Genomic DNA, 25,307 nt, shown 5'->3' with positions numbered 1-25,307 from the left:
AGGCATATAGTATGAAGAAATGTAGCAGCATGGATAAAAAGTTGATTGATGGACAGGAAACAATGAGGCTGAATGGGTATTTCTTGAACTCGAGAAGGTTTGGAAGTGATGTACTGCAGGGGTCAATGCTAGGTCCCTCTTTTTCTTTGCATCTACAGCTGATTTGTACTTAGGCTTAGGGAGCACAATCTTGAAATTTGCTGACAACAAAAATAGGGGATCCGGCAAACAGTGAGTAGGACTGCAAAAGACTTCAAGGAAGACATAGATAGGTTAACAGTCTAGGCAGATAGGTGCAAGATATCATTTAATATGGATAAGTGTGAGCTAATATATTTTGGGGAAAAAAAAGGATGACAATAAATATTCAATGAGAAGATACTGAAAGGCGTGGATAAACCTGGGGGTTTAAGAATTTAATTTCTTGCCACCATGTGTGCAAAGATAAAACCATAAAAAAGGCAACATTTAGGGAAGGAAATCTGCCATCTTTACATGGTCTGGCCTACATATGACTCCAGACCCACAACAACGTGGTTGACTCTGAACTGCCCTCTGAAATGACCTAGCAAGCCATTCAGTTGTCAAGGGCAATTAGGGGTGGGAAACAAATGCTGCCCTTGCCAGTGATGCCCACATCCCATGAAAGAATAAAACAAAATGGGGGGTTAGGCCATAGTTAGAGTACAGTGTGCAGTTTTGGATGACATATTATAGAAAGGACTTTAAAGCTATAGTGAGTGCACAGAATTGATACATCAAGATAACACCAACGATGGGAAATTAAAGTTATGAAGAAATAAAAACAGAAAATGCTGGAAATACTCATCTGGTCAGGCAGCATCTGTGGAGAGAGAAACAGAGTTAATATTTCAGGCCTTTGTGACCTTTCATCAGAACTGGGAAAAGTTAAAAATGTAATTGGTTTTTCCGAAGTGATAGGGTGGCGGGCAGGAAAGATGAAGTAACAAAAAGGTTTCATGGTACAAAGGCAAGGGGAGTGGTAACGGGACAAGAACAGGAACAAAAGATGTATCTGGATGAGGTATAAATGGCAGGATAGCAGCTGTCTGACCACAAAGTAAAGGGATTAACAAAGAAATGGGGGCGGGGGAGTGGAAACGGACCGACAAACATGAAATGAAAGAAAATGGGGAAGAGGTTATGATCTAAAATTACTGAATTCAATCCTGAGTCTGGAAAGCTGTAAAATGTACAGTCGAAAGATGAGGTCCTGTTCTTCGAGCTTGCGTGCGCTTCATTGGAACACTGTAGCAGGCCAAGGACAGAAAAGTTAAAGTGGGAGCAAGGTGGAAAATTGAAATGACAAGCGACAGGAAGTTCAGGGTCGCGCTTGCGGACTGAACAGAGGTGTATTGCAAAGCAGTCACCCAGTCTGTGTATAGTCTCCCCATTGTAAAGGAGACCACATTGTGAGCAGCGAATACAGTATACTAAATTGAAAGAACTACAAGTAAATCGCTGTTTCACTTGGAAGGAGTGTTTGGGGCCCTGGACAGTGAGAAGGAAGGAGATAAAAGGGCAGGTGTTGCATGTCCTGCACTTGCATGGAAAGGTACCGTAGGAAAGGGGCGGGGGAAGAAGTGCTGGGGGTGACGGAGGAGTGGATCAGGGTGTTGTGGAAGGAACGGGCCCTTTGGAATTCTGAAAGGGGAGGGGAGTGGAAGATGTGCTTGGTGGTGGAATCTGCTTGGTGGTGGAATCACACTGGGAGATGGCAGAAATGGCAGAGGATGATCCGCTGAATACGGAGACTGGTGGGGTGGAAGGTGAGGAACCATTTCTTGCTTCTGGGAAAGAGGGGAAGGGGTGAGAGCAGAAGTGCATGAAATAGATCAGATATAGTTGAGGGCCCTGTCAAGCACAGTGGTGGGAGGGGAATCCTCAGTTGAGGAAAAAGGAAGAAATATCAGAAGCGCTAGGATGGATTGCTGCATCAACTGAACAGATGTGACAAAAACAAGAAACTGGGAGAATGGAATACAGTCCTTGCAGGAAATGGGGGTGTGAGGAAGTGTAGCCCAGGTAACTGTGGGAGCCTGTGGGCTTATAGTGAATGTTGGTTGATAGCCTATTCCCAGAAATGGAGACAGAGAAGTCAAGGAAGGGAAGAGAAGAGTCAAAGATGGACCATTTGAAGGTGAGAGAAGGAAAGCCTATTTCTACTAGAGCAGAGAAGGTATAATGCAGGTCTTTAAACATTGAAAGATTTTGACAGAATGAATAGCATAAGAATATTTTGTCTGGCTGAAGAATCGGTAAGGTGGGGTCATTAATTTAAAATTGTCAGTAAAAGTAAGGATCAAGGTTAGGAAAAATTTCTTTTTGCAACAGGTTGCTAGAGCATGGCATGCTTTAGCATACGGAGTGGTGTGGAGGGGCTATTGTACCCTTTAAGAGAAAATTAGATCTATTTTAAATATAGGAAGAGTCAGGGCTACGGGTAGACTATGGGGTAACAGGATTCGTTTTGGATTACTCTAGAAAAGAACCAGCAAAGACATGATGGGCAAAATGACCACCTTCTGTGCTAAAAACTTGTAAGGATCTAAACAAAATATGTATTAGAGGTCGCTTCAAGTTACAGCATCTTTAACAACTTTTGTTCTCGGCAAGTAATTTTTAAAAATATCTTTCAATGTAGCAGGGGTTTCTGATTACAGCCTTCAGGTCAAACATACACCAGGAATTTACACTTCTATTTCCTTATTAAAACTTGAAGCAACTGATTTAGACTGAGTGCTGATTCCCAGGTGATAGTTGTGCCTGGCACTTTCCCATAGCAGTTAAATGAGCTGAACTTTGAAATATGTTTAGTAAAGGTCAAGTTGGCCACTTTTGAAAATTGCATTGCTTGACTTAAACTGGGGTGAGAGAGAGAGAAATTGAGACGTATAACTATAGGCATTGATAGGTTGGTGCAAAATATCATTTAATGTGGATAAGCGTGAGGTAAATTACTCTGGGAAGAAAAATAAGGAATGGCAATAAGCATTTAATTGCAAGATGTTGAAAGGTATGGATAAACCAAGGGGTTCAAGTGCTTAATTCTTTGTATGTGTGAGTGCTGGTAGATAAAGGCATTAAAAAAAAGACCAACAGCATTTTGAATTTTACAAATTGGTTAGGCAACAGGTAAGTGTATGGTACTTGAAGTGCACTGATCAGAACATACTTGTCTACAGTTCTGATTGCCATATTTTAGAAGGGAGATATTTGCATTTGATCGTGTGCAAAAAAGAGTAACAAGATTCAAGTGTAAGAGAGTTTATCAGTCTGTTCTCCGAACTAGTGTTTAAGTAAAGACCTCAATAAGGTGCACAAAGTATTAACTGTTATAGTAGCAAATCAATTATTACTAAACTGCACTGGTTTCCTGTGGTCCAATGGATCAATTTTCAAATCCTGGTTTTTGTGTCCAAATCTTTCCATAACTTCCACCCTATTTCTGAGATCTCCTACAGCAGTGTGTTAATGTGCCCACCATCCACTTTGCTGTTCCTGGGCTACTTCATATTTCTGCTCCCTCTGCTCCGCTATTGGCAGCCATTGTCACTATGCCCCATCCTCTGGAACGCTTTCTAAAATCTGTCCATCTCACCAGTGGCCTTAAAACCTCCCTCTGATACCATGCTCCCCTCTCCTTAGCCATGATTCTATTTTGTCTCTGACTTGGTGCCTATCTTTTCTGCAAAGCACAATGAGGAATTGTTCTCTAGGAAAGGAGTGCTTTATAAATGTTATGTTGGTGTGGATAAGGTGAACGTTGTTATGTCAGTAGAATAAGCCAACATTAATTGAAATCAGTGAAAAGATTTAAAGTAAATCTTAGCAACAAATTCTTTACTCAAAGGATGATAAATATTTGGAATTATCTACCAGGTAAAATCAAATATATTAGGGAAAGTTAAGATGCAGATTGATTGCGAGGTTGGTCAGTTAAATACCAGAGGTCATAAAATTTGTATTTACAGCAAAAAAATCCACATCATACAAACTGTGGTATACCCCTACACAGGCTTTATAACCCACTTGCCATTCTGTTGGCTGAATGGGACCAAAAGCTTTTCTTGTCTTTGATGCTTTCTCGTGTTATGATTCACGCTCCCAATCCTTTGCTTTTACTGATCTGTTGCAAAATAGTTTAGTAAGCTCATTACTGTAAAATGTCATACTCAACAGAATGGCAAATTGGGTTTAAAACCTCTGTGGAATAGAACCTCACTGAGGTGAATTTCTGAGGGGTCAGTCACTTTTCTGCTATAATTTTGGTGGAAGAGTTGTGAAAGATCCTGCAGTGTAAATGCTGGCAATTCACTGCTGTCACATTCATTGCTATAAAAAGTGGTGCTTTGTTAGCTATTAAAATATGGATACCAATTTTTTTCAAAGGGTGATCTAAAAGCTGATGTAAGAACATAAGAACATAAAAAATAGGTGCAGGAGTATACCATACGCCCCGACAAGCCTGCTCTACCATTCAATATAATCATGGTTGACCTTGGGCTTCAACTCCACGTTCCTGCCCACTCACCATATCCGTTGATTCCCTGAGACCAGAAATCTGTCTATCCCAGTCTTAAAATATATTTAACAGTGGAGCACCCACTATCCTCTGAGATAGAAAATTCCAAAGATTCACAACCCCATGAGTGAACAAATTTCTCATCTCAGTCCTAAATGATCAATCCTTTATCCTGATATTGTGCTCCTGTGTTTTAGATTCCCCAACCTCAGTATCTACCCTGTCAAGCCCCTTCTGAATCTTGTAAGTTTCAATGAGATCACCTCTCATTCTTCTAATCTGCAGGGAATATCGGCCCAATTTACTCAGACTCTCATCATAGGACTAGCCTATCATTCCAGGGACCAATCTAGTAAAGCTTCACACTGTACTCCAGGTGTGGGCTCATCACAGCCCTGTACAATTGTAGCAAGACTTCTTTATTTTTGTACTCCAATCCCCTTGCAATAAAGACCAACATGCCATTTGCCTTTTCAATTGCTGGCTGTATCTACATGCTAACTTTGTGTTCCTTGTACGAGCACACCCAAGTCTCTCTGAACATCAACATTTACAATTTCATGCCTTTTAAAAAATATTCTGCTCAAACAAACAAACAAACAAATAACAAACAAAGAACAAACAAAGAACAGACAGCACAGGAACAGGTCATTCGGCCCTCCAAGCCTGCGCCGATCTTGATGTCTGCCTAAACTAAAACCTTCTGCACCTCCGGGGTCCGTATCCCTCTATTCCCATCCTATTCATGTATTTGTCAAGATGCCTCTTAAACGTCGCTATCGTACCTGCTTCCACCACCTCCCCCGGCAGCAAGTTCCAGGCACTCAACACCCTCTGTGTAAAGAACTTGCCTCGCACATCCCCTCTAAACTTTGCCCCTCTCACCTTAAACCTATGCCCCCGAGTAACTGACTCTTCCACCCTGGGAAAAAGCTTCTGACTTTCCACTCTATCCATGCCGCTCATAACTTTGTAAACTTCTATCATGTCGCCCCTCCACCTCCGTAGTTCCAGTGAAAACAATCTGAGTTTATCTAACCTCTCCTCATAGCTAATGCCCTCCAGACCAGGCAACATCCTGGTAAACCTCTTCTGTACCCTCTCCAAAGCCTCCACGTCCTTCTGGTAGTGTGGCGACCAGAATTGCACGCAATATTCTAAGTGTGGCCTAACTAAAGTTCTGTACAGCTGCAGCATGACTTGCCAATTTTTATACTCTATGCCCCGACCGATAAAGGCAAGCATGCCGTCTGCCTTCTTGACTACCTTATCCACCTGCGTTGCCACTTTCAGTGACCTGTGGACCTGTACACCCAGATCTCTCTGCCTGTCAATACTCCTAAGGGTTCTGCCATTTACTGTATACTTCCCACCTGCATTAGACCTTCCAAAATGCATTACCTCACATTTGTCCGGATTAAACTCCATCTGCCATTTCTCCGCCCAAGTGTCCAACTGATCTATATCCTGCTGTATCCTCTGACGATCCTCATCACTATCCACAACTCCACCAACCTTTGTGTCATCCGCAAACTTACTAATCAGACTAGCTACATTTTCCTCCAAATCATTTATATATACTACAAAGAGCAAAGGCCCCAGCACTGATCCCTGCGGAACACCACTAGTCACATCCCTCCATTCAGAAAAGCACCCTTCCACTGCTACCCTCTGTCTTCTATGACAGAGCCACTTCTGTATCCATCTTGCCAGCTCACCTCTGATCCCGTGTGACTTCACCTTTTGTACCAGTGCTCTTCTATTCTTCCGACCAAAGTGAATAACTGCACCCTTCCCCACGTTATACTCCATCGGCCACCTTCTTGTCTACTCTCTTAACCTGTCTATATCTCTTTGCGGCCTCACTGTGTCCTCCTCATAGTGTGCATTTCCATCTACCTTTGTATCATCAGAAAACTTAGATACATTACTTTCTGTCTCTTCAACCAAGTCATTAATATGGATTGTAATTCGCTGAGGCCCCAACACTAATCCTTGTGGCACTCCAATACTCATGGCCTGCCTACTCTTTGCTTCCTGTCTGTTAACCAATCCTCTATCCGTGCTAATCTATTACTTTCAACTCCATGAGCCCTCATCTTGCCTATTAACCTTTTGTGTGGCACTTTATCAAATGCCTACATCTACTGGTTCCCCTTTATCTATCCTACTAGTTACATCCTCAAAAAACTCTAATAAATTTGTCAAATACGACTTTCCTTTCATAAAAGCATGTTGACTTTGCCTGATTATATTGAGTTTTTAAGTGTATTGTTAAGACGCCGTTAATAATAGCACTTTACCAACGATTGATGTCAGGAAACTACTGCCCTGTAATTCCCCGTTTTCTTTCTCTTTCCTTTCTTGAATAGCAGTGTTACATTCGATTATATCCAATCTGCTGGGACTGTTCCAGAATCTAGAGAATTTTGGAAAATTATAACCAGCTCATCCACTATCTCTGCAGCTATCTCTGTTAGAAACCCAGGACGTAAGCCATCAGGTCTTGGGATTTTAGTCCCTTAAGTTTCTCCAATACTGTTATTCTACTGATATTATTTACCTTAATTTCCTCATTCTTTTTAGCCCATAGGGTACCCTTTATTTCTGGTATGTAATTTGAGTCGACTACTGTGAAGACAGACACAAAATATTTGTTCAATGTCTCTGCCATTTCCTCATTGCCCCTCATAATTTCTCCTGTTCCTGCTTCTAAGGGACCAATGTTTACTTTAGTTACTCTATTCCTTTTATATACTTGTGAAAGCTCTTACAATCTGTTTTAACATTCTTAGCTGGTCTACTCTTTGTATTGTATTTTTTCCCTTTTTTATCAACTTTTTGGAGGCCATTTTCTGGTTTCTAAAACACTCCCAATCCTCAGACTTGCTACTATTCTTTGCAACATTATAAGCTTCTTCTTCTAATCTAATACTATCCTTAACTTCATGAATAAGCCATCTTTCTGGTTGAGTTTTTATTTTTCATGGAATGTATTTTTGTTGAACATTTTGAATTGTTTCTTTAAATGTTTCTCCCTGTTTATTTACTGCCATACCTTTCAGACTACTTATCCAATCAACCTCACCCAGCTCTTTTCTCATACCTATGTAATTGACTTTGTTTAAGATTCTTGTTTGTGATTGGAGTATGTCGCTTTCAAACATAACATGGAATTCAATTGTACTATGATCACTATTTCCCAGCAGATCTTTTACTATGAACTTACTAATTAACCCTGCCTTATTACACAATACTACATCTAAAATAGCTTTAGCCCTAGTTAGTTCCACAACGTATTACTCCAGCAAACTGTCGCAAAAACATCCCACAATCTCTACTTCTAGACCACCCATGCTAACTTGATTAGTTTAGTTTAGTTTAGTTTAGTTTAGAGATACAGCACTGATTGGTCTAATCTACATGAAGATTAAAGTCCCCACAATTATTACATTGCTTTTGTTACAAGCTCCAATAATTTCTTGTTTAATGCTCTGTCCAACGGTATACCTACTCTTTAGGGGGCCTATAAACTACACCCACCACCAGCGTTTTCTGACTCTTGCGATTCCTAATCTCTAAACATACTGATTCTACTTCCTGATCTTCTGAGCCAAGATCCTTTCTCACTAATGCCCTATGTCATTCTTTACTATCAGGACTAGCTTTGCCATTCTGGCTCTTTGCCATTCTGCCTAGACTATTCCTATTCCTATCCTGCCAAAATGATCTCTCCCTCCTACAAAGTGAGTTTCCTCTTTCATATCTTGGCCACCAAGTGTTGATGAGCTGATTGATGCCAAAGAAAAAAACCATAATAAAATAGAAAACAATAACTCGCATGTACAAACACAGTAATTCCCTCCTTTTTAATTAAACTATATTCTAAGACAGTTGTTTAGCTGATCCCCAGATAGCGGTTGGAAGTAATGGTGACTATTGTTTCTGAAGAGTACAGAATTTGGATGTTGTGCCCCTGTATTAGTTTTCCACATGCTTCCTGGTCTGGAACCCAAGGCTGTAGTGAATCTGTTCTAAAAACGGAGACTGTGAAGTTTTATTTCTGTGAAGTGATATTCAACTAATATGAATTTACATACAGAATGTCTTGTATAAACTAATCAAAGTACTAACACTGTATACTGTACCTGGTTAAAAGAAGCAGGTTTCAGCCCTACAACAGTTGAGTAAAGTACTGAAGAAAAGATTTCAATGGTAAAAATTAGCAGCAAAATAACATTACCTGTTCAGGCTTCAATCCAGGAGGAACCCAGGCATATTCCTCCAAAGCACAACCAGAATCATCATCAGATGTGGAGTTCCTCTGAAAATCATACATAAGTTTGTTCACAGTCTTCTCCATTTCTAAAGGCATCACTGTCACTATGTGTTCCTCACGTGGGCACTTGCAGTGAAGACAGATCTTTCTGTGAAAAGTAAAATAGCCATTTATAAGCTCACTGCAGCAGGGAAACTACGGAAATGTTCACCGTCAAGCTGCAAGGCTTGGATACTTAACTGTAAACACATACTTGGCAACCAGCCTCTGGCAGTAGCTGACTGCATTCAAGCCAGTTTTATATTCTTGCGTGTGTGCCTTTTGTGGTTTATAGCCCTATACATGTTGCACAACCTAGGAAGGTCAGGGACTCTAAGACTAGTCAGGCTGTTAAAGCTGTCAGAGCTAAGTTGGTTCTGCTGTCAGGGAAGCAGGCTGCCAGGAACAATCAATTCAATTAGCAAAACATTGAATAGCTAGTCTAAGTACAAATGTGAAGTGACTTGCTATTGCAATGCGTAAATCAAGTGAGAAATCACAAAGGCTATAAGATTTCAAAACTGACAGCCTGCTGGAATAGATATGCTCAATTTCAAAACTATGCTCTTCATGAATTAATTTATACAGTGTAAAAAAACAATTCTATGGCTTACTAATGAAAATTTGATCAACTGATATTGATTAAATACAAGTACTTACAGATTTGTTACAGTATAAGTAAATCAAACTGAGAAAAACACTATTCCTGCTTTAATGCTGCTTTTATTAGATATTTTCATAGAAAGGAATAGTTTATCTTAGATCATGGGCCTTTGCCAGATTTTCTCAATTTCCAGCTATTTGTTAGATCAAGAATGCATATAGACCCAAACAGACAATGGGCATCTGGTTTGCATTCACTCAGCATGGGGACTCATTTTAGCACACAGTTCCTGCCTTCTCAAAAACAGAACCCAGTTAAAAAGCTTAATTATCAGAACTAATTAAAACCCTTAAAGTACTAGTCACATCATCTGTTAATGCTAACTGTACACGGTTCCTTTTTTTGGCAGGATAAGCATTAAGATGACAGTTGCTAAAGGAAGGTTCTACAGCTGTGCAGGCATGAACATTTCAGATTGTAGCAAGAATGTAAAACCAATTGTATGTGGCACTTTAAAGCACTGCTTCTTAAAACTAGGTCTTTAAAAATTGCAATGATTTTTTATATTCAAGTAATATAATAAGATAAAATGCTTTTGAATATTCAGAGAAAACCTATTTTAGATTGTTTCCAAACATTTTCTACGACTATACTTAACAAAAACTGCACTAGAAAGCTAAGGAAAAATCAACAATGCATGTTTTAAACTATTTTTAAAGCTGGAAAAGGCAACAAGTGCTCAGAGTTAATTATTGTCAAGTTGTAGCTAGTAAAACAACACATAATATAATGCATACAATTACATACAATACTTTAAAGCATGCTATTAAATGGTAAAGTAATTGTGGTTAAGGTGTAAGAATATAATTTGAAATATATTATGACTTCAAAGTCATGTCAACCTAGTTATAATACAGAAATTTTGACCAATAGCTGAATGCCTCTTATGTGGTAGAGGACTATTAACCAGTATATTTTTTGCAATCTAGGATACCCCATTTTGCTACAAAGAGAGAAAAACATTTCCCTCCCCTGAAAATGGTAACATAATAGCACACAGATATCAAATATACTGTTTGTAGTAATGTAATTTTGTTAATAGCAATTAAAAAGTAATAGTCAGTCCCAACGCTAATAATCAAGCACCAAGCCAGTTAACCATTATAATTGCCAAACTGTCAGATAATCTAGATATGGAATGCTCAATTGTTGGAGAAAATGTCAGAAGATAACAACAGGCAAGAATTCAACTGAGCTATCAAGCCTCTCAAATGTTGATGTACACAGTAATTGAGCAGGCAAACACATTTTGGTTGGGAAGGTAAGCCCCTGTGCAAATGAAGGCGGAAGGAAGCTTAGCTATGTCTCATAGACAATGGTGTAGAAATTGGCCATAAGTACAACCATTTCCCAGATGGAAATTACAAATTGCAAATTATGCGGGGCTATGTCCTGCACTCCAAAGACGCCTGAAAATGTCCCATCTTATTGGCTTGGATGATATTCAGGCATCCAAGGCAGCCACCTAAAGTAATCATCTTGCACATCCTAATTAAAGACCTAATGGTTGTTTTAGGATCACTAAGAATTGGCCTACCCTGAGCAGGCCAAGAGTCAGGACTTGGCCACTATGAAAAAGGTAAGTTTTCTTTTTTTTTTAAATCATGTGGTGTCAGAAGGTGGTGTGGGGGGCTCCATTTTCTCTGTCCTCCTTCACCCCCAGCATCTGTGAGCCATTGCCAGTGAGGGAAGTGGCTCAGAATTCTTCTAAATAGGTGAAGTGCTGTGAAGACATGGTGGGAGATAGCAGCTTGAGTAAATGGAATGAAGCCCAAGGCCCAATTTCTATCCAGCCTTGGGTCTCCTGGTTGGGGTCTGTTGTGTGATTGCCTTTAAGAGTAATGTACCTTTAAGATCTTAGTATGCTAATGAGCAATGTGCCAGGATACAGTCATGTGACTACAAGCCAGCATCACCCTGTAACACCAAGAGGCAAGTCCTGTAAATAGTTAGCTCTGCACTGTATATACTTTTTAGCTGTTAATAAATCTGTTTGAGATCTTCAATCAACTGAATTCCAAGAATCTCATTTATGTTGCATCAGACAACATAAAAATCTTCAGCCACCTAAAATAATCATCTTGCATGTCCTAATTAAAGACCTAATGGCTGTTTTAGGATGTCTAAGAATTGGCCTGCCCTGAGCAGGCCAAGAGTCAGGCCAATCTAGCTCATGATTTTCTGGTGTGGATGCAGCCTAGGGCCCGGCCACTATGAAAATGTAAGTTTTTTTTTAATCATGTGGTGTCAGGAGGTGGTGTGGGGGCTCCACTTTCTCTGTCCTCCTTCACTGCAGCATTTGTGAGCCACTGCCAGTGAGGCAAATGGCTTGAAATTCTTCTAAACAGGCAAAGTGCTGTGAAGACAAGGTGGGAACCAGCAGCTTGACTGATTAAATGGAATGAAGTCCAAGGCCCAATTTCTACGCAGCCTTGGGTCTCCCGGTTGGGGTCCACACTGTTTGTGGGCCCAACTGAAATTCTACCTCTGTCTCTGTCACTTGAAAGACCAGATAGCAGGTCTGAAAGAAGTTGCAAAACTTAAAGAAAAGCATAAAGCTAAGGAATAGCACAGGAGATAGATATTGGCTGAAAATTTGCTGCAGCAGGGCAACAAATGATGCAGCACCCTCCACCCTCTGGAATCTGAGTGAACAGAGAAAGCAACTGTGTATCTTCTTAACCAACCAGATTGAAGGATTGTGAAATTAACAGTGGAAGGACTGAGAAGGAAGTGTAAGTTAGAATGGTGAATTTAATGTCAAATCAGGTACAGAAAGGGAAAAAAAGATTGGATTGAGGGGAAAAAAAGACAAAGAAAAAAGTTACAAATAATTTTACATTTACAAAAAATCTCTAACAGTTGAAATCTGAAAGAACAGACTTCACATTTGTAATACTTAATCTTCAATATCAGACAGGCAGTAATTAATACTTATGACTGTTAAAAGGGTACTTAGACTTAAAATGATTTTCTGTGGTGAGATCATTTCATATCTACAGTGCAAGTACAGAACTTCAAGCCACTCAATCCATTTGACTGGGGAGCCAAACAGTGAGACACCCTTTCTCATGAAGCTAACTGCAGAGTGGTGCATCTCTGTCAGCAGCTTTTCGATTTCAGAGTTCAGTTGCGCATCTGCCTTCGCCTTAAGTTGCAGTGGCGTTTGCACTTAAATAACGTAGAATGCTATTAGCCTCCCGTTATTGTGACAGCAAATTTTGGGCCATTTATTTTTATTACAGGTTTCCAGTATTAGCAGTTTTTCTCTTTCCTTGTATTGTTATTTACCTGTTACACATCTCAATGCAAGAAATGCTGCATCAATAGGGAAACGTTAGCAAAAATGTGGCAGGTACTCAAAGTAAGAAGAAGCATGTGCAAATGTTATTAATAACGGAAGAAGAACACACTGCAGGAAGGAATTTCTATGGGCCAAATCAACATGTTTCAATTCACACTGCTTTTATCTTTAAAGACAAAACTGGAACACAGAAGATGCCAAGACTGAAGCAATTAAAGCAGAAGGCAAACCAGTGATCTATCAAATATAAAAATATTAGGGGCATTTTTTTTTTTGCTATCACCCCCATCTCCTTCCTTTAATGCCAAACAATGCTCACATTGCTACTACTAGCTCCTGATCCCACCCATAAACCATGACAGAAGGCAACCTTTGCCACGCCCAAAGGGGTGATTATATGGTCTTCTGTTGACAGCAGAGTATCAATGCCATCCACCAAAGCTTCAGATAAATGGTCTCCTTCAAACTCTCTGACATGCAGCAGAAGCTCTTGGCAGGCAATTGGGTTTTTATGATAAAACAGCAGCCTGATACTTTTTTTATTTCTAGATTTTAAAAATTGAATTCAATTTCTCAAACTGTCATGGTGGAATTTGAACACGTTCTCTGGATTATGCATCCAGGTGTTTGCATTACTGGGGTTATGATGCCGGTAGAGATCACAAACCAAAAGAATCCAATCCACCGACGGACCCCAATTTAGAAAAATGATTTCACTTCTATAAATTTTACTTTAACACTCAAACCAACAAAAATTAAACATGAACTGACAGTTAAATCACACTAGCTTAAAGATTACACATTCGTTATCAGATGCAACAAAGGTAGGTCTCACGAGTCTTTTGGGCAGCCCTCTCAGCAAAGATAGCAGGAGTTATGGCCATAAAGCCCTTCAGGTCTTTGAACTTTTCAAGTAAATCTCCAGGATCCGTCTTCCAAAATGCAAACGCAGATTTCCATTCGATAGCAATTCTCCGACAATCCTGAACTCCACCAATACCATCTCTACTAAATCTGCGCACCCTTCCGGAACTTCCATAGTTTTGCTCACAACAGTCTTGAAGGCTCCATGGTGCCACCTTAAGTAACTCTTTATAAGACACCGAAAACAGCTGTAGCAATTTTTATTTGACAAGGGCCAGCTCCCAGATCCCCTTTAAACCTCTTCCCTCTCACCTTAAGTCTATGCCCTCTAGTTTTAGTCACCCCTACCATGGAAAACAGACTCTGGCTATCTACCCTATCTATGCCTCTCATAATTTTATATACCTCTATCATGTCCCTGCTCAGCCTCCTTCGCTCCAGGGAAAACAGACCCAGCCTATCCAATCTCTCTTTATAACTCAAGCCCTCCAAACCAGGCAACATCCTTGTGAATCTTTTCTGTACCCTCTCTAGCTTAATCACATCTTTCCTGCAGTGCGGCGACCAGAACGGCACACAGTACTCCAAATGCGGTAAAACCAACGTTATATCCCAACTCTTGTACTCAATACCTCGGCCGATGAAGGCAAGCATGCCATACGCCTTCTTCACCACCCTGTCTACCTGTGTTGCCACTTTCAGGGAACTATGTACTTGCACCCCAAGATCTCTCTGCTCAAGAACACTCCCCAGGGCCCTGCCATTCACTGTCTATGTCCTGCCCTGGTTTTACTTCCCAAAATGCACTTGTCTGCGTTAAATTCCATTTGCCACTCCCTTACCCACTTTCCCAGTTCCTCTATATCCTGTTGTAACCTTAGACAACCTTCTTCACTGTCCACTATACCACCAATTTTGGTGTCATCTGCAAACTTACTAATCATGCCCTTTACACTTACATCCAAGTTATTAATATATATAACAAACAACAGAGGGCCCAGCACCAATCCCTGCGGTACACCACTGGTCACCGGCCTCCAATCTGAAAAACAACCCTCCACTACCACCCTCTGCCTCCTATCACCAAGCCAATTTTGTATCCAATTTGCTAGCTCACCCTGGATCCCGTGTGTTCGAACCTTCTTATATGACTGTTTGTTTCAACGAGTCCTAAACAACTCTGTCTTCCCCAGAACTCTGAAGCTTTCAGTTTCCTTTTCCAGTAAAGGACTGCGTCAGAAAAAATACAAGCTTTGAATCCAAAGTTAGTGCACTGAGCAGTACATTCAACAGGCCAACTGTTGAGATAGCAGTCTGCACACACAGACTCCATCACACTAGTCCAGTAACATAACCACCACGTAAGCATACACTTCATTACTTCTCTGTAATCGTTATTGAGTCCCACATGGCATTTTGCCTCCCTGGTGCCACAGAGAGGGTGCAGGATATTCTGCAGGGGGAAGGGAGTGAGCCAGAAGTTGTGGTACATGTTGGTACCAACAACATAGCAAGGGCAGGTATTGAGATCCTACGGTCAGATTTTCAGGAGTTAGCCAGGAAATTAAAGAGTAGGATCTCAAGGGTAGTTATCTCTGGATTACTCCCAGTGCCACATGCCAACATGAGTAGAAATGGGAAGATTGGGAGGATCAATGCATGGTTTGAAGCATGGTGCAGGAGGAAGGGCTTCAGATTCTTGGGGTACTGGAACCAGACCTGGGGCAGGAAACACCTTTTCAAAGGCACCTCAACAGGACTGGGACCAATGTCCTTGAGGGAAGGTTTACTAGTGTGGTTAGGAAGGTTTAAACTAAATTGGCAGGGGAATGGGCACCAGCATACGGTGTAAGGTGAGATTGTTAGACAATACTGGAGAAGGAAATAGTTCCATATTAGATGGGAACGGACTGAGAAGGACAACAAGCAATGCAAAGACAGGATTACACTGCTTATGTGTAAACGCAGTAAGTGTGGTGAATAAGATTGGTGAGCTACAAGCACAAATAGCAGTGTGGGAATATGATGTGGTGGCAATAATGGAAGCATGGCTTAAAAATGGCAAGGACTGGGCGCTTAATATACAAGAATATAAAGTGTTCAGAAAAGATAGAGAAGGAATAAAGTGAGGTGGGATGGCAGTATTGATTAGGGAAGACATTAGAGTGTTGGAAAGGGAGGATGTCCTTGAAGGGACAAGGACAGAATCCATTTGGTTAGAGTGGTGATATTGGGGGACTTTAATTACCCAAATGTCAATTGGGTAATTCGAGAGTAAAGGGTAAGGATTGCAGGAATCTCGGAAATGACTTCAGGAGAACTTCCTTGATCAGTATGTTCTCAGCCTAACTAGAAAGGAGGCATTGCTGGATCTGGTGCTGGAAATGAGGTGGGCCAAGTGGACCAAGCATCTGTAAGAGTGACCATCGTATCATAAGGTTTAGACTTGTAATGTACAAAAGCAAGGAACAAAATGAGGTAGAACTTCTAGATTGGAAGAGGGCTAGTTTCAATGCGATGAGAAGGAATCTAGCCAGGGTAGAGTGGGACCAAAGACTGATAGGAAGAGATGTGTCGGAACAATGGTGTATCTTTAAGGAACAGATGCTTCAGGTACAGACTAGGTACGTTCCAAGGCGAAATGTAAGGGAACCAAAAACAGGGCTCCTTGGATGACGAGGGAGAAAGAGATTATGGTGAAACAAAAAAAAAGTGTATTTTTTATTTTATTTATTTTTATTTAGAGATACAGCACTGAAACAGGCTCTTCGGCCCACCAAGTCTGTGCCGACCAACAACCACCCATTTATACTAACCCTACAGTAATCCCATATTCCCTATCACCTCACTACACTAGGGGCAATTTACAACAGCCAATTTACCTATCACCTGCAAGTCTTTGGATGTGGGAAGAAACCGGATCACCCGGCGAAAACCCACTTGCAAACTCCGCACAGGCAGTACCCAGAATCGAACCCAGGTCCCTGGAGCTGTGAGGCTGCGGTGCTAGCCACTGCGCCGCCCGTATGATGCATGACAGGTGAATTCTTCAAGTGAGAAACAGGCCAGATACAATACGTTCAGAGGGGAGGTGAAGAGAAAAATTAGACTGGCAAAGAGAGAATAGGAGAACAAAATGGCAGTCAACATAAAAAGGAACCCAAAAATCTTCTACTGGCATGTAAATAGTAAGTGGGTATTAAAAGGTGGAGTGGGGCATATTAGGGACAAAGAGAGTAATATATGTTTAAAGGCGCAGGGCAAGGCTAATATACTTAATGAGTACTTTGTATCAGTGTTCACCACGGAAGTGGAATCTGACAAAATATCAGTAAGAAGCGGAGAGAGTAGAAGCAATGGATATGGTAAAAATTGAGAGGGGGAGGTACTATGCTTAGGGTAGATAAGTCACCTGATCAAGATGGCTTTCATCCCAGGTTGCTAAAGGAAGTGGGGATGGAGATAGCGAAAGGGCTTGCCATAATCTTCCAATCTTCCCTGAATATGAGGGGAGGTGCCAGAGGATTGGAGAGTGGCAAATGTGACACCCTTTTTCAAGAAAGGGAGTAAGGACAGTCCAGACAACTACAGGTCAGTTAGTTTATCAGTGGTGGGTAAGGTTTTAGAAACAATAATCAGGGACAAAAAGCACACACTTGGAGAGGTTCGTGTCAATTAAGAATAGCCAGCACAGATTTGTAAAAGGCAAATTGTGTTTGACTAATCTAATTGAATTTTTTGAATTGAATTAACAGAGAAGGTTGCTGAAGGGAATGTGGTGGATGTTGTTTATATGGATTTTAAGAAAGCGTTTGATAAAGTACCACATAAAAGTCTGGTTAACAAAATTGAGGCTCATGGAATAGGAGGGTCAGAATCCAACTGGATAAAAAATTGGCTTAAGGACAGAAAACAGTGAGTCATAGTAAATGTTTGTTTTGCAGACTGGAGGATGGTAGACAGGGGTGTTCCCCAAGGGTCAATGCTGGGATCACTGCTATTTTTGATATATATAAATGACTTGGATCTTGGAATACAGAGTAGAATCTCAAAATTTGCCAATGACACCAAACTTGGAGGTGTGGCAAACAGTGAGGATGATATGAACCGCCTGCAACAGGACATAGATAGGCTAGCAGAATGGGCAGAGAGGTGGCAGATGGAATTAAATACTGACAAGTGTGAGGTGATGCATTTTGGCAGAAGGAATAGGGTGAGGCAATTTTGACTTAATGGCGCAGTTCTAAAGAGGGTGCAGGAACAGAGGGACTTGGGGTGCATGTGCATTGAAGGTGGCAGGACATATTGTGAGAATGGTTAGTAAAGCATATGGGATCTTGGGCTTCATAAATAGAGGCATTGAGTACAAAGCAGGGAGGTTATGCTGAACCTTTATAAAGCTCTGGTTAAGCCCCAACTGTAGTACTGCATTCATCTGGTCACCACACTTCAGGAAGGATGTGAGGGCCCATGAGAGGGCGCAGAGGAGATTTAACAGAATGATTCTGGGGATGGGGGATTTTTGTGACAAGGTCAAGTTGGAAAAACTGAAATTGTTCTCCTTAGAACAAAGGAGATTGAGTGGAGATTTAATAGAAATGTACAAGATTATGACAGGCTTAGATATGTTAGACAAGGGAAAACTATTCCCATTAGCTAATGGTATAAGGACTAGGGGACACAGATTGAAGGTTTTGGGCAAGAGATGCAGGGGGAATATGAGGAAGAACATTTTTACGCAGCGGGTGGTAATGACCTGGAACTCGCTGCCCACAGGGGTCGTGGAAGTGGAGACAATCAATGACTTCAAAAGGGAATTGGATGGCCACTTGGAGGTAACAGATTTGCAGGGCTACAGGGATCAAGTGGGAGAGCGGGACTGACTGAATAGCTCTGAGAGCTGGCATGGACTTGATGGGACAAATGGCCTCCTTCTGTGCCGTAGATTACTCCATTTTACAGAAAGAGGTGTATCCTCAATAAGAAACCCATTGTTCCTGGTCTGAAAAGAGAGGCAGAATACATGGCAGTTCCTCAGCAAATAGCACAAAGGTAGATGGCAAAGAAGGTGATTGAAGCAAAAGATAATTAAAAAAATGTTTAACAATAAGGCTTTAACAGCAACAATAACTGGAATAAGGCTGTCCTCACCACCTTACTTCCACCTTCAGAGGAGCGTCTAGTAATCCTACATGCCAGTTTTAAACTGGGATGATTAACATACAGCGTAAATAAGGCAGAAATGTTGTAAAATGGGGTGCGTGGTGGGTCACCATGAGAAGTGAATCTTAATCTACAACACAATGTTCCCATTTCTTCTGGCAACCCCTTTTTGTAGCAAATTCTGCAAATTTTAAATGCTGCAGAAATTTATAATTAAGAGCTAAAATCATAATTTTATGTAGATTTTATTACATCCCTTTCTGACTATTTTGTTCAAGTATCCACAATTTGCACCATGTTATAATTTCTGACAGTTATTTGAATGTAATCTAAGTGATGCACAGTTCTTATGCAAATGATTTAACATGCAATATTTTTGAGTACACATGCAGCTTTATATGCCAATTTGAAGGTGCTAATTAACAACCATCTGTGGCATGATTTAAGACTATATTTTAAGGTATTAAACTGAGGAACAGCAAAAGAAAAAATATACTGAGTTTGTTTTTAGTAGACCTTGTCCAAAATGGCTGAAAGCTTCCTGTTTGCAATGATGCAAGAACAGCACACCAATGTCACAGACTGGAATATTGCTCTCCATTGTCATCTATGTGAAGAAATTAAATTAATATGAAGGCTCATGACATCAAAAAGCATCAAAAAGTTTGCTTTTCCAGTAAAAATGGCTGCAGTGCTCATTTATACCGTTCACGTTAGATCCTTGCTGATTCCATTTTAAGGAGCTATACTATTCAAGTCAGTGTTTCATTACTCATTACAGTATCTGCTCCACAACAGCAGTTGAGAACCATATCAGAAACTGTCAATAACCTGAGAGCCAAAGACTTGACTCATGTTTCATCTAAAACATCTTTATTCAGTGAAGTAGCTTCAGAAACAGAAAAGGTTTTGTTTGTGAATGTTGAGATGCCTGTAATGCCATGGACATTAATTTCTTTGGTTCCAGCCATAATTCTGTCAAACCATCTCAACGACTCTGATTTTAACTCCAGTGGGTGGGAAGTGGGGCAAGTTTGAAACTCACTCATTGTGCTAGATAACAGGCCTGGAGTATGTTAACTCTGGGCCACATTACAATTTCACAGGTGGGTTTCTAAACTGATCCGTTGACACAATGGGAAACCCACCCACTCTATTTAGCAATTACTGATGGGTCAGCCAGAGACCTATTAAAGAAGAATGTACTTATGAAAGCAAGGTTGCAGTTCCTTCTGGAAAATTACACGTTGCAGTAGTGCAGGAAGAAACAGATTCGGGCATGAGGTTCTCTGAAGCTTCCCTGGAGGTCCAATTGGAAGAGATCAGGATGAGGAGGGAAGTCTCTTTCCAGCCAGAGAAAGAAGGATCTCAAAACACGACGTGCACCAAGCATGAGACTCTCAGCTCCAGGAACATGACCACCAGAACCTGAATGCAGTGCAGGATGCACTTCAAAGACCTCACAAGAGAACCAGGGTGAATGCAGCTCCTCATTTCTCCATCTCTTGCAAGAACACGTGGCAACAGCACTTTTCCCCTCCTCCAGCACTCAACAATTCCCTCCCCTTCGTTACCCAGCACAAGAGAACACTAATACAAAAGCAAAATACTACAGATGCTGGATATCTGTAATAAAAATTTCTGTTTTTATTACAAGGAAACACTATACCACTTCTCATAACAATATGCCCTCAGCACTTGCTTGCAGCATTCTCTTCTCACGTGGTAACCTTAGTAGAATCATCAACTTCTCTCAGGGCTCCGTCCTCACACAATTTCCATTCAACAACTCCCCATCCTGATTTCATTTGCTTCTACTCACTCTCAGTATCTGCACAACAAGCAGAAGCCCCAAATGGGCACCCACCTTCGTAGGAGACACACACTGATTTGCAGCCCCTCTCTCTCTCTCTCTCTCTCTCTATGACAATAGAGTACACAACACAAGGGAAAGGAGAAACACCAAAGGACCAGCCAACATAATGGACCTTGCCAAGCTGGAGAAGCAAGTGCTGGAAATCAGTGGCCCCTCCAGAGTGATCAGAATAGAATATTTTGAGGCCAGTGGCTTCTACAGAAAGGGCCTCTGCAACATCCACCCCTATATGAACCTCATAAAAATGCACGATTATACAGCCTAATTACACTAAGGTGTATTACAATGCATGCCATCTGTTAATGTCCAATCTATCCATGCTATGTTAACCCTTTTCTCTGGTCCTTCTCAGCAGCCACAGAAGAAAACATCTCAGGAGAAGACTTCTTCTGAGGAAGCACCAACATCAGCTGAATCATTCCCAAGTACCAGCAGAGAGATTGGCACCTAAACTGGATTAGAGAGTGACTTTGTAGTGTCTGCACATGATGACATACCCAGCACTACTAAGGAGCAGTAGGAAGTGGTGGCTGAGACAGCTTAGGTGACAGCTCACCAGGAGACAAAAAAACTTTGCCAACTCTGTACAGGAGGCTAGAGATGAAAGAATAGAGTCTGTTTCCAACCTATGTGGTGTCATCTCTCATGGCAGCAGCACTCTGCAGTGTATGCTGAAGAGATTTTTGCAGCTTTGGTGAAAACTTGAATGGTTGCCATGCAGGCTCAGGGCTCAAACTTGTTCTCTGCCTTGGAGAGAAATACCCCATCTTGAAGAGATTGGTGGGACATTAAAAGATGCAAGAGATTTGCCTTTTCTCATTTGTCTGATCATTTTTCCTTAAGACATTCTCAAACCTTTTTATTTATTTCAAAGCCATTTAAACCCTATTCTGTTACCTGCTGGAAATGCAACCATTTTAAATGCAACATTTAAAATATTTTCATAATGTTGATGAGAAAACATTCTTTGCATCTTCCAAAGTCTGAGTCTCTCTAGTTTCCACCGCTTATCTCTGCTCTATGCCTCTCTGGTCCCTGCTCCATAGCTTGCTTCCACTACCACTACCTCTAGTTTTACGTGAAACACAGTCAGGGGGGCTGCGCCTTTCCAGAGAGGCTGCTACAGAATTTGACACCTTTTTCTGGCAATACCTGAAATCCACTCTCCCAGCTGACCAGGCACTGCATATGCAGAAATCTCAATTTCTTTCCAGGCTGCAGTATATATCAGCAATATTAGTAAGTTTGTAGTCATGCCTGCAAAAGATAGGTGCCCTCTATGGACCAGATTTTATATCGTGGTGGGCCAGAAGGCGGGGGAGGCCTTGCCTCAGCCCTCTGTCAGAGCTCCATTGCTATTTCATGTTGGGCAGGCAATTAACTGCCCGCCATTGGAAACATCATTCCTTTATAGGAAAAGCTCCCACTTCCAGAGTTGCTGGCCAGCGGCAGGCCCTTCCACCTTCAACAAAATTGAGGTGGAGGCAGGAAGAGGCCCGTAAGTGGCCTTGCCACTGAACGGCTTCAAGTGGCCTGGGTGGGAAGGTTGTTCTCGATCTTCCCCATGCCAGACAAAATCGCAGGGAGCCCAGACAACATCGGGAATGGCGCCCCTGTCATTTTGATTGCCCCCTGCCTCCATGGGCAGAACAAAATCCTGCCCTATGAGTCTATGCCCACTTTCCTGGCAGCTGACATGATGCCTACATACTGTCTCTCAATCTTTGACTTCTCTCAGCATGTCGGAGATTGACTGATTGGGGGCAAGGGCTATCCTCTTATATCTGGCTTTTGACATCTCTACAAAACTCACATTTGTCAACTGAAAGATGATGGACAACCTGAGGCATGGTACCACTAGAGCAGAGGTTCAAATAATGCTTTTGCTGCCTGGACAGACGTGGAGGCTCCTGTTTTTTTCAGGACAGCCCACAGAAAGTCTCCCGGATTGAGGTCATTTTGCGGCATTCTGAACAACTTTGCTGTGCAATGGAGACAGCAAATGGGGCCTGAGTAACAAGAAGATTTTGCACTATCTGATGAGGAAAATACAATTACAGTGAGGATGGGGTAGAATCAGGAGGGTTGCAGCACCAGCCTGCAGGCAGAGTTCTTTGGAAACACTTCAGCTGAATCACTGAATTCCCCAACTCCCACATTAACACTCCTTTTCTTCATCTCTACCAGTCCTCCACCCTACAATAAAATACTTCCCAACACTGACCATCATTGAGATACATGATACCTGTTAGTGCAAACTCAGTGACAATGACAGAATCACAGTGCAGATGAAGTCATAATGGGGAACTGATTGCCATTTTAATGCTGATATATTTGTCATCAAATAATATTTTCACCCATGTTTAGTTCTTAATGCTTTTCCCAAGTGACTTCTTGCATATTCTTGTGTTCCTACAAGATGCTCAGCCAGTGGCTGCAGCTTGGGTGCCAGAAGGCTGCTGATGCTCAGCCCATGGTTGGCGATCTCAGAACATGGCTGCAGAATGCTGCCAAGGTAGTATGGCCCAGCTGGCTTTTTGGCATCACAACAGGCACTGGTTGATGTGTTAGTGAGAGAGCAGATGTGAGTCAACTGTTAGGATGTGTAAGAGGATGCTCTGCACACAGAATGAGTGTCAAATTTTACAACTCTTCCTCTCCATTATTAAGTATCTGGCTGCTACTCTATTCTCGCTCCTCAAACAGGAAATTGGAAACTCATCGTGAGAACCTTGTTTTTCTTCTGCAAACCTGCATCCTAATACTGTTTTACCCAACACCCAAAACTACTTTTGAAAATAAAGAAATAAAAGTGTACAGGAGTGGAGAACAAGTTCATCACTTGCGAGTTTTCTCTGAATATTTTTTGTAAGTGTTGAATTGCTGCCAGTCTTAGGAGCATTCAATTATGTATTTGAAGAAATACTTTGTGAGAAATGTTTTCTTACCTCCCACGCTGAACATGAGAAGCATTTAAACTTGTTCATCACAGTAAAGACAGCACTAATCCTTCTACACTCATCAGTATCTAGAACATGTAAACTGCCAATTGTATCTTCAAACTGAATATGACAAGATGCAAGACCCATTAGATAAATCCATTTCCTTCTTTTCCCCGGTGAGTGCTGCCACTAATTAACTACCTATCTTTATTCCAACTCAAAAATGCTTAATTACTGAAAAAGTGTTAATATGCCACTTTCTGAACAAATACACTCCTGCTTACTGAACAACTAGATAAATACTATACAAGTAACACTATCGTGGTTTTTCAAAAGATCTACAGATGAGAGTCAAAAGGTATAAATCAGTGATAAATCACGGAAATATGCTTAAATAGAAGCAATATACCGCAGATGCTGGAAATCTAAAATAAAAACAGAAAGTGCTGGAAATACTCAGCAGGTCTGGCAGCATCTGTGGAGAGAGAAGCAACGTTACGTTTCAGGTCTGTGACCTTTCATCAGAACTGGCAAAGGTTAGAAAAGAATTAGATTTTAAGCAACTGAAGGTGGGGGGAGGAGGAGAGAACAATGGGGAAGGTATTTGATAGGGCAGAAGAGATTAAATAACAAAGCTGTCCTGGGACAAAGGCAAAGAGTGTGTTAATGCTTGTGGTGAAAGACAAAGCATTAGTCCAGAGAGAGTGTTAATAGTAGAATAATGAGCAGCTTTGACTACATGAAAAGCAGGCACATGGTTAAAAAATAAAATATTTTTTAAAAAGGCCAGTTATGCTCTGTTCAGTCCGCAAGGCTGTAGAGTGCCTAATCGAAAGGTCAGGTGCTGCTCCTCGATCTTGCATTGATGTTCACTGGAACACTGGAGCAGGCCAAAGACAGAAATGTTGGTATGAGAGCAGGGGGAAGTGTTGAAATGGCAAGCAACCGGAAGCTTGGGGCCATGCTTTCGAACTGAGCGGAGGTGTTCCTCAAAGCGGCCACCCAATCTGCACTTGGTCTCCCCAATGTAGAGGAGACTGCATTGTGAGCAGTGAATACAGTATACTACATTGAAAGAAGTAGAAGTAAATCGCTGCTTCACCTGAAAGGAATGTTTGGGGCCTTGGATAGTGAGGAAGGAGGAGGTAAAAGGGCAGGTAAAAGGTATTACGCCTCCTGCGATTGCATGGGAAGGTATCTTGGGAAGGAGACGAGGTGTCGGGGGTAATGGAGGAGTGGACCAAGGTGGCACAGAGAGAACTTCGGAATGCTGACAGGGGAGGGGAGGGGAAGATGTTGGTAGCATCACGCTAGAGGAAATGGTGGAGGATGATCCTCTGGATGTGGAGGCTGGTGGGTTGGAAAGTGAGGACAAGTGGAACCTGTCGCAGTTCTGGGAGGGAGGGGAAGGGGTGAGGGCAGAGGTGTGGGAAATGGGTTGGACACGGTTGAAGGCCCTGTCAACCACAGTGGGGAGGAATCCTCAGTTGAGGAAAAAGGACATATCAGAAGCACTGTTGTGGAAAGCTGCATCATCAGAGCAGATGCGTTGGAGACAGAAAATCTGGGAGAATGGAATGGAGTCCTTACAGGAGGCAGGGTGTGAAGAAGTGTAGTCGAGGTAGCTGTG

The 25,307-nt window shown here is 41.6% G+C and overlaps 1 protein-coding gene across 6 annotated transcripts in view; it reads right to left on the bottom strand.

Annotated features, from left to right (window-relative positions):
• The window catches only part of prickle2b (prickle homolog 2b), a 280,715-nt gene that overhangs the window by 65,439 nt on the left and 189,969 nt on the right, over window positions 1-25,307 (bottom strand). For all 6 annotated transcript variants that reach the window (XM_068052312.1, XM_068052309.1, XM_068052311.1 and 3 more), the window contains one exon: window positions 8,790-8,973. In XM_068052312.1, coding sequence (XP_067908413.1) covers window positions 8,790-8,973 — 184 coding nt within the window. The remainder of the gene's footprint in view (window positions 1-8,789; window positions 8,974-25,307) is intronic.

The sequence above is a fragment of the Heterodontus francisci genome, chromosome 19 (assembly GCF_036365525.1).
Source record: "Heterodontus francisci isolate sHetFra1 chromosome 19, sHetFra1.hap1, whole genome shotgun sequence".
Lineage (NCBI taxonomy): Eukaryota > Metazoa > Chordata > Chondrichthyes > Heterodontiformes > Heterodontidae > Heterodontus > Heterodontus francisci.
Note: the sequence above shows the minus strand (reverse complement) of the source record. Positions and strands in the feature narration are given on the sequence as shown.